Source organism: Sitophilus oryzae, unplaced genomic scaffold (genome assembly GCF_002938485.1).
Source record: "Sitophilus oryzae breed Bouriz unplaced genomic scaffold, Soryzae_2.0 scaffold_494_pilon_pilon, whole genome shotgun sequence".
Classification (NCBI taxonomy): domain Eukaryota; kingdom Metazoa; phylum Arthropoda; class Insecta; order Coleoptera; family Curculionidae; genus Sitophilus; species Sitophilus oryzae.
The window spans coordinates 1,342,398-1,350,533 of record NW_022147078.1 but is presented as its reverse complement, the minus strand read 5'-3'; the positions used below and the strand labels follow the sequence as shown (position 1 = coordinate 1,350,533).

At 31.4% G+C, this 8,136-nt stretch overlaps 4 protein-coding genes across 4 annotated transcripts; 3 read left to right on the top strand and 1 right to left on the bottom strand.

The window, feature by feature from the left end:
• Positions 1–49: 49 nt before the first annotated feature.
• On the top strand, positions 50–1,795 carry LOC115886690 (glucoside xylosyltransferase 1). Its single transcript, XM_030905951.1, has 7 exons — positions 50–280; positions 337–484; positions 534–665; positions 727–919; positions 978–1,127; positions 1,184–1,356; positions 1,411–1,795. Exons 1-7 carry the CDS (start codon positions 108–110, stop codon positions 1,558–1,560), a joined length of 1,119 nt encoding a protein of 372 aa, XP_030761811.1. The 5' UTR covers positions 50–107; the 3' UTR covers positions 1,561–1,795.
• Positions 1,796–2,011: 216 nt separating this feature from the next.
• LOC115886597 (RPII140-upstream gene protein) lies at positions 2,012–3,456 on the top strand. Its single transcript, XM_030905832.1, has 5 exons — positions 2,012–2,216; positions 2,284–2,449; positions 2,508–2,596; positions 2,650–2,783; positions 2,838–3,456. Exons 1-5 carry the CDS (start codon positions 2,050–2,052, stop codon positions 3,095–3,097), a joined length of 816 nt encoding a protein of 271 aa, XP_030761692.1. The 5' UTR covers positions 2,012–2,049; the 3' UTR covers positions 3,098–3,456.
• A 559-nt stretch (positions 3,457–4,015) lies between these two features.
• On the bottom strand, positions 4,016–5,964 carry LOC115886596 (twinfilin). Its single transcript, XM_030905831.1, has 7 exons — positions 5,739–5,964; positions 5,592–5,669; positions 5,229–5,503; positions 4,938–5,175; positions 4,738–4,881; positions 4,490–4,608; positions 4,016–4,432 (listed from the first exon to the last, which is right to left on the bottom strand). The coding sequence occupies exons 1-7, from the start codon at positions 5,761–5,763 to the stop codon at positions 4,289–4,291; spliced, it is 1,023 nt and encodes a 340-aa protein (XP_030761691.1). The 5' UTR covers positions 5,764–5,964; the 3' UTR covers positions 4,016–4,288.
• Positions 5,965–6,065: 101 nt separating this feature from the next.
• Positions 6,066–7,967, top strand: LOC115886650 (sorting nexin-7-like). Its single transcript, XM_030905898.1, has 5 exons — positions 6,066–6,242; positions 6,298–6,570; positions 6,626–6,790; positions 6,848–7,336; positions 7,389–7,967. The coding sequence occupies exons 1-5, from the start codon at positions 6,105–6,107 to the stop codon at positions 7,731–7,733; spliced, it is 1,410 nt and encodes a 469-aa protein (XP_030761758.1). The 5' UTR covers positions 6,066–6,104; the 3' UTR covers positions 7,734–7,967.
• The last annotated feature ends 169 nt before the right edge of the window (positions 7,968–8,136 follow it).

Here is an 8,136-nt window from a genome sequence, read left to right as displayed (position 1 = left end):
GCCCTTATTTAAAAAAAGAAGAAAAATAAAAATGTAGGGTTAGGAAAATGTGTCAAAAATCAAAAACAAACAAATTTGAAATGTAGTCAAAATAAACTTTATAAATAATGAATAGTAAAATGCGCTTGTATCTGTATTTAAATATTGCCGTCGTTGTATCCATACTACTAATAATATTCTATCTATACAGTATTAGACAAATTAGTCATAGGGAGTCGGTTTATTCAGAATTATCCATTAGTGTTCAAGAATCGACTACAGAAACTGTATCTTTTAAGAAGTAATTTTGGTACAACAGCATAAATATTATATTTATTCATCTTGTTTTATTTTTAGGAATGATATTATTATAGCTGTCGTAGCATGTGGTGATAGACTTAGAGAATCTCTGACATTAATAAAGTCTGCGTTAATGTTAACAAAAGAAAAGCTTAATTTCATTGTTATTGCTGAGGATGAACTTAGAGAAAGCTTTAAAGAAAAGGTACTATGGAAGTCTGAAAGGAATATACGATAATAATAATATTTTGTAGCTAAATGAATGGAAAGCATTTACAAACAACGCATTTTCATTTAGAGTACTTCCGTTAAATTTTCCGACCAAAGATGGCGACGAATGGAGAGTTCTTTTTAAACCTTGTGCAGCCCAAAGGTTGTTTTTACCGGTAAAAATCAGAATTTTTAAATATTTCCCAGGAATTTGATGATTTTTAAAATTAATTTCAGGATATTTTGCCTGACGTTGATTCATTATTATATATGGATACAGACACATTGTTTCTGACCCCAGTTGAGAGCATTTGGGCGTATTTTCGAAAGTTTAACAAAAGCCAAATGGCTGCTTTGGCTCCAGAACATGAAGATCCAAATGTCGGATGGTATAATAGGTTTGCCAAACATCCATACTATGGAAAATTAGGTAAGAATTTTTAAAAATTATTAATAAATTTTTTTATACAATTTTTTTATTTTTATAGGAGTTAATTCAGGAGTTATGCTTATGAATCTCACAAGAATGCGACAGTTTCAATGGACTGAATATGTTGTGCCAATTTATAAGAAATTTAAGCTCCATATAACATGGGGGGATCAGGACATTATAAATATTATTTTCCATTATCACCCAGGTAAAATAAACCTATTTCTAATAAAATACAAGCATTTTAGTAACATTATTTTGCAGGAAAACTCTACATTTACTCATGTAGATATAACTATAGACCGGATCATTGTATGTACTCCAGTATTTGTAGGCCTGCTGAAAAAGACGGTGTAGCTGTAATACACGGGTCCAGAGGATTCTTTCATTCTGAAAAAGAGGCAGTTTTCAAAGCTATCTATAACGTTTTTGAATCAGTAAGTTAAATTTTCAAATAACTTTCCTAAAAATAAATAAATTTTATTTTTTAGTTTAGTGTGGGCGGAGATATTTATAAAGACTTTTACCAGCCTCTTGAAGCATATTTAGATGCACTAGAGACGACGAATTGCGGTAAAATTAAAGACGTGTTTCTTAAAAATGTGCGACGGTTTTTGGATTTAGATTTCGACAATACGTAGATTTTTTTATTATTAAAAATATTCCTCGGTAATATAGGATTTTTTTTTATTAAAACGATAGTAAATGTGCATTTGATAATAATTTAATCTATTCTATTGTGATCGGAACTGATTATTTAATCCATGTATAGTGTAGTAAAATTAGGAATTTCAGGATTATGTTTAAAGGTAATTTATTATTACAGACTTCAATGATTGAATGACTTTTTTAAAATAAAAACTTTATTTTATGTTATATGTTGAAGTATTATTTGGAAATTGGTTTTTTTACATGCAGAAAACTGGTTTTTTACGTTAGATGTCTTTTTTACGCCCATCCCTTATTCAAAATGGTTTAGTTTTAAGGCCTCAGCTGCCAGGACTATTCAGCCTGTATAAAATCAGTAATACCAACCTATAAAATAATCATCTGTGGTAGCTAAAGCACTTGGCAGCTTTGGCTATCACGAGAGCTACTGACGTAGAAAAAGTCATTCATAACCAACAAAAATGATTAATTTATTACGCAAAAATGTAAAATTAGTATTTTTACCGTTTTTTAATCAATATTACGCCGAAGATAATGTAAAAAACGCAACTCCTACTGAAAAAAAAACCGATACAACTGAAAGCCAGGAGACTGGATGGGATAGGGTGCGAAAAGTATTCGAAGTGGAGTAAGTTCCCTCCTACAAAAAGGTCTTGCCTAGGTCATTTTATTGGTTTATCTAATAAATCTTTTAGTGAATTCGGTAATGTGTCCCACGAAGCTCACACAGTTCTCCAAAGCGCCGCGATAAGTTGCTTTATAGGTTTCATATATGGAGGCGTAGTGCTCAGCAGAGGAGCCTACATGGAATTTATGAGAAATAACGAAGCCACTACTTTTAAAACGCACTTAGATGCAAAAGTGAGATGTTGTAAGAGGAGTCGGTCGAAAAAGACAATAATATTGGTTTACTTTTCAGAGAAAATTACAAGATAAAGTAACAATTGCGTTTGGGAAGGGTGCTGCAAAATTCGGCTGGAGATTAACGCTTTTTACAACTAGTTTTGTGTAAGTTAGTCTAATTTTATGCATACATTAACTCACTAGTATTATTTTAAAAGTGGTATAGCCACGCTAATACAGACATACAATGAGGACTATGGAATTATGGAATATGTAGTATCAGGTGGTCTAACTGGATTTATGTATAAGTTTTATGCAGGTCCGAGAGCATGTATTGTTGGTACAGGATTAGGTGAGTAAAAAACTAAATAATTCTTTTGTATTTTGCTTTATATGAATACTTTAGGATCTGCCTTGGGACTGATGTGTGGCGCGGCGACATGGAGCATCATGAAATTCTCGGGGTTATCCTTGAAAGAGGCCAGATACTGGCAGTACAAATGGAAAGAGACGAAACTAGGAATGAAGGCAGCTTATGTGAAGAAAAAATGGGAGGATGATGATTTTGCCATCATAAAACTTCACGATGATAAGATGAGTAATGAAGGAAATACTCTCGATAGCATAGATGAAATAACTGGTGATACTGATGTAAATAACAAATAGATTTTATTAATTTATTTTTTGTTTTTAAAATAAATCCTAATAATATACAGTGTGGTTAAGATATTTGAATGCATAATAATAATTGGACATCTTTTTTGCATAATAAACAAGTCTACTAGACTAATTTTCAATTTTTGAACCAACCTTTCTGTTTTTCATTTATTCAAACATCTTGAACACTTTGTAGAGTGGTTTTATTTTATTTTGTCCCACTATAACTGTTTTGCTTTTGGATATGTGCTGTCTAATATACTTTTAATATACAGGGTATCCTATTTAAAAAAATATACTTTATATGAATATTTATGAGAGTGTGACATATTTGTTAATAAGTAATAAAACTCTCAAAACCCCTATAATTTGCTTTTTCAATTAATCTCCAAAAACAAAGAAGTTAGTTAAAAATGAGACAAAATAAAATGACACACTATACAGGATGTCTCATTTTCGTATGTTTTACAGGGTTTCTCGTTTTTGAGTGGAGGTACAAAAATGTGGTTTTCACATTACTATGCTACTTTATTATGAAACCAAAGATGCTATTGTCCTTGAAATACATGGTGAATTGGAAAGTGTTGCATTTTTCAATGCAGAATCCAGCGGCGTAACTAGCTTTTCCCTTGGAGCTGTCGTTCTTGAAATATGACCCAAACTTATGTTTTTTTTTAAATAGGACACCCTGTATATTATTTTTTATTTTATTTGCCTTGTTATGAGCCTTCTAAAATTATAATATACTCTATACTTATTTCCATAAACAAGGTAAAAAAATGCATTATAATAGTAGCTAAGTGATGTGAAAACCGCATCTTTGTTTCTCTACTCATAAACGATCATCCCCATAAAACACACAAAAATGGGACACCCTGTACATTAAAAAATCACCGATAAATATTTTAACTGAATAAAAAATGATGCTATAGCAACAAATGTAGCCAATTTATTATCTTACATCATTAAAAAATGTCTTGGACAATATAATTATACATATATATTCAATAAAAAAAATAGGAAATAATAAAGAACAATAATAGATCTAGCACAATATACAGGATATAGAAAAAATTTTGTGAAAATATTAAGCAGGTTTTCAAAAATAACTGACACCCTGTATGCATAAATAATACTAGCAAGAATACGGTCAATATTTGAGCCTTTTTGACACCAAAAAACGAAGCATTTAAAACGGTTTTACTGATTTTTCGTCATTCTTTTTGGCCCCCTGCCAGGGGGGCCCTTAGGTTTGGCAAATTTGGGGCGATGCAGCGTGTTTGTGGGATGCAATTCGTCATAGAGAAACTGTTCAGTCAGTTCTGAGCCTGAATCGATTTCAATCTAGAAGAAAAAATACAGGGTACGGTCAAAATAACTAAGAAAAAGAGGGTGTTTTACCTTTTTGGCAATTTCCAGGCCTAAGTTTGTGATGGTTTCAGTTAGGGGGTTTTTGCAACTCGAATAGAGCATTCGTTCTTTCACTGAACAGTTGTATCCAGGCATGGAGTAAATAAAAACTAAAAATTTTGATGAAAGTAAACCAATAATATCAATAAAAAGACAATATAATAAAATATTTTAAATTTTTATTTAATTTCTGAATTTTACCCAGATTTTATTGACACCTGGTATAGCAATTAATTTACCTATACTCTCTGTATAATCTCCTTCATGAGTGTGCTTAAATTTGTACAAATGATACCGGGCAGTATCTGAAGGAACTTTAGAAGGAAGCTTTTCCAAAGTAATATTTTCTGCAGTCGCCAAACTTATTGTCTCCTCAACAATATCTATTAAAACCTGAATTATTTACTAATTTACTAAATTTAAACTAAAAAAAACAGACCTATTTTAAATTGAATATAGTCGTAGGATCCCCTGCACATATCTCTAACAGCCTGTTGAGCACTTTCAAGTAAAGGAAACGATACACCTCCTAAAGTTTGTTGTTTGGTGTTTATGGAGATATCTGTATGTACTTCATTTTTCTTTATTTCGTTCATTTCTTCCTCTTTGGATGAAAGAGGTGCCGGTGCAGCCACATTCTTTTTATGCCTCTTGTAACCGTCCAAAGTAACCTCACTCTAAATAGAAACTTACAATACTATTTCACCCTTCTATATATTTTCTAATTTACCTGTACTGTTCCATGTAATTCATCTTTAATTTGGGCACTTCCAAATTCTTGTTTTAATGTTGCTTTGGTTGAGGCGTAAAGCATTTTCTGGCGAATTGGTGCCGTATCCGGAGACCAGCTAATAAACAGCCACTCATAGCCTAAGGAACTTTTATTGTCCAGCCTGTAAAGAATGTAGCAGGGCTGGTTCTCCTCGATGAGAGGCGTAACATACTTATCAAAGTCTTTTTCCCAATTGTGTTTGTGATTGTGGTGTTGTTTTAGGACCAATTGTTCTAAAAATATGAAGTAGGATTAAGATAACTGGCATTCTTAAGTTTAATCAGTTTATGAATCATAAATGAATTGCAACAAATTACCTACCATCTTCTATAGCGACTTTAAACACTCTGACGTGACCGTCTTTGCATTTCGAAAAGAACTTTTTTAATTCATCGTTGGCTAAAAATATAGGGAAGCGGGTATTAATATATTCAAGGTGAAAAAAAGGTATTAATAAAGTTGACTTACCTTTTATGCCTGTTTGATGGGACATTTTCGAGGTTAGAACAATTTAAAAGTGATATTTTCGCCTTTTTCTCAGATAATTAACCATGAACTTTGTTTTTCCGAAAAAACTGTTTAAAATATGTACGTTTTAAGTATATTTTTTAAATATTTATAGTCTGATAAATGGAAATATATTAAAAAATTCAAAACGTAATCAAAACAGTGGTGCCACCATTTTGATTCTAACAAAATATCCATAGATTCCTCATTTGACATAGAGCTGACTGCAAGAGCCTATTTATTTTTCGAGAGAAGAGATTTTTGTCACTAACCTAATAAAATATTTTTTATTGTTTTTTTTTAATAATAAATGAATATATAAAAAAAATGGAGAGTAAAAATTCAGCAGTTTTAAACGTAGTGTCGGAGCAAAAAGATATTTCGTCCATACTTAAAGATAAGGCTAAAGATCTAGACCGATCCAGTGTGTGTAGCGAATCAACATTTGATAACGATAATTCGTTGGTATGTTTTGAGATTAAAAAGTTAATTGGCATTAAATCCAGCGAGATTATTTCAGGTTCAGTCACCTAGTATAGAGAGCTTTTCCACAATACAAGATATAGAAAATTTATCGGAATTAAACATGGACGAAGATACAGATCTTTATGTTAAAATTGATAATCCGGAAAAGCACTTGGAAACATTGGAAACGTATATAACGTTTCGCATAAGCACTAGGGTAGCTAGGATCGAGTTTACCTCTCACGAATACGTAGTTAGAAGACGCTACAATGATTTTTTGTGGCTTAGGCAAAAATTACTTGAGTGCCATCCGTTTTCTATTATACCTGTGAGTTAATATTATATATTGTACCATTTATTTTGATATTATATGGTATTTTCAGCCTCTGCCAGCAAAACATTCGTTAATGGGCCAGTTAGATCGATACAGCAAAGATTTTATTTTATTAAGAATGAAATTCTTGAATTTGTTTTTAAACAGGATCTGTAGCCATCCAATATTAAGTTGTAATGAGCATTTTAAATTATTTTTAACAGCTAATCATATTGTAAGTAAAATAACATTTATATTATGGGATTTATAAACTATTATTATGGCTTTAAAGGAGTTTGCAGCTCATAAAAGAAAAAGTTCATCTTCGAGCAGTTCTAATGGAATTATACCTGTAAACCAAGTTATTTCTTCACATTCCGCTCTGAAAACCACTAACATAGAGTTTGATAAGACTAAATCATATTTAAGTACATTAACAGACAAACTGAGCTCGATAGAAAGAATATCTTACAGGATAAACAAGGAAAGACAAGATTTAATTTCAGATATAAACAATTTTTACCCGATTTTCACTATGTGGTCGGCCAATGAGCCTGAACTGGCTGTAACTTTAGAAAACATTAGTCACGCTATAGAGAGAAGCACAGCAGCACAAGGGGCTCTGGTTCATAGCTATCCCAACACTATGACAAATCCGATAAAAGATTTTTTACAGTACATTGAAGTAGTTCAAGAGACTTTAAGAAAAAGGGAATCGTATCAGTCTGCTTATGAGTGTTCTTTGGAGGAATTGAATAAGAGGCATGGTGAAAAGGACAAGGTATTTTGGATATATCTATTATTTTTTTGCATGTTATATAATATTTTTTTAGTTGTTAGCGATGTCTCAGAACCCTAGTCAGAGTTCAGGTAGTTTTACTTTGTGGAAACAGCCTTCTAACGATGATAAATTAGAAAAATTAGGAACACATATTCCCCAGTTGTTAAAAAAAGTAGAATCCAGCCAGGATAGCCTGGAAATGGCCAATGAATGCTTGAGAAGCGATTTAGAGTATTGGCAACAGGAAAAATTGAGGTGTGTAAAAAAAATCTTGCTGGATTTTGTTACGAAGCAGATACATTTCTATGAAGCTTCGGTGAATGCTTGGGAGTATGTTACTAACGAAATAAGTAAAGAAAATGTCGCTTCACACAGGGCGAATTCTAGTACCAAATGATATAGGAAGAATTTTATTTTGCTTTAAATTAGGATAGGTATATATCGATATTAGATCTCGTTTTCTACATTCCAAATATTTATCTTTGTTTTTTTTAAGTTTATTATAGAGGATTAATTTAAATTAACTATTGATAGGAGATGTTTAAAAAAAGATTTATTTAATTCGAATATAATAACCAAATTTATTGGTTTGGTTTCAAAGAATAATGTAATATAGGAAGAGTTTTTTTCTCAATCTTATTTATTTTATTTATGTAGGATTATTTAGCTAAGAAGCTTTATTCAAAGATAAAATGTATGGAAATGGAATATGGGCTCTTTCACAAAAAATAAAATACCCAATTCAAGGACAAAATCTGAAATAGAAGACTATTTTCAGTATATTTATCTAAAAAAAATAG

What these genes read in the sequence shown, in the direction of transcription:
- LOC115886690 (XM_030905951.1), top strand. Translation starts at nt 108, where the DNA reads ATGAATAGTAAAATGCGCTTGTATCTGTATTTAAATATTGCCGTCGTT. An exon ending in GAGAAAGCTTTAAAGAAAAG is followed by an intron (nt 485 to 533) that starts GTACTATGGAAG and finishes AATATTTTGTAG; the next exon opens with CTAAATGAATGGAAAGCATT. An exon ending in TATTTTCCATTATCACCCAG is followed by an intron (nt 1,128 to 1,183) that starts GTAAAATAAACC and finishes ATTATTTTGCAG; the next exon opens with GAAAACTCTACATTTACTCA.
- LOC115886597 (XM_030905832.1), top strand. Translation starts at nt 2,050, where the DNA reads ATGATTAATTTATTACGCAAAAATGTAAAATTAGTATTTTTACCGTTT. An exon ending in CTTTTTACAACTAGTTTTGT is followed by an intron (nt 2,597 to 2,649) that starts GTAAGTTAGTCT and finishes TTATTTTAAAAG; the next exon opens with TGGTATAGCCACGCTAATAC. An exon ending in TATTGTTGGTACAGGATTAG is followed by an intron (nt 2,784 to 2,837) that starts GTGAGTAAAAAA and finishes TGAATACTTTAG; the next exon opens with GATCTGCCTTGGGACTGATG.
- LOC115886596 (XM_030905831.1), bottom strand. Translation starts at nt 5,763, where the DNA reads ATGTCCCATCAAACAGGCATAAAAG. An exon ending in TAAAGTCGCTATAGAAGATG is followed by an intron (nt 5,504 to 5,591) that starts GTAGGTAATTTG and finishes TCATATTTTTAG; the next exon opens with AACAATTGGTCCTAAAACAA. An exon ending in CTATATTCAATTTAAAATAG is followed by an intron (nt 4,882 to 4,937) that starts GTCTGTTTTTTT and finishes AGGTTTTAATAG; the next exon opens with ATATTGTTGAGGAGACAATA.
- LOC115886650 (XM_030905898.1), top strand. Translation starts at nt 6,105, where the DNA reads ATGGAGAGTAAAAATTCAGCAGTTTTAAACGTAGTGTCGGAGCAAAAA. An exon ending in TTGATAACGATAATTCGTTG is followed by an intron (nt 6,243 to 6,297) that starts GTATGTTTTGAG and finishes AGATTATTTCAG; the next exon opens with GTTCAGTCACCTAGTATAGA. An exon ending in GGCATGGTGAAAAGGACAAG is followed by an intron (nt 7,337 to 7,388) that starts GTATTTTGGATA and finishes ATATTTTTTTAG; the next exon opens with TTGTTAGCGATGTCTCAGAA.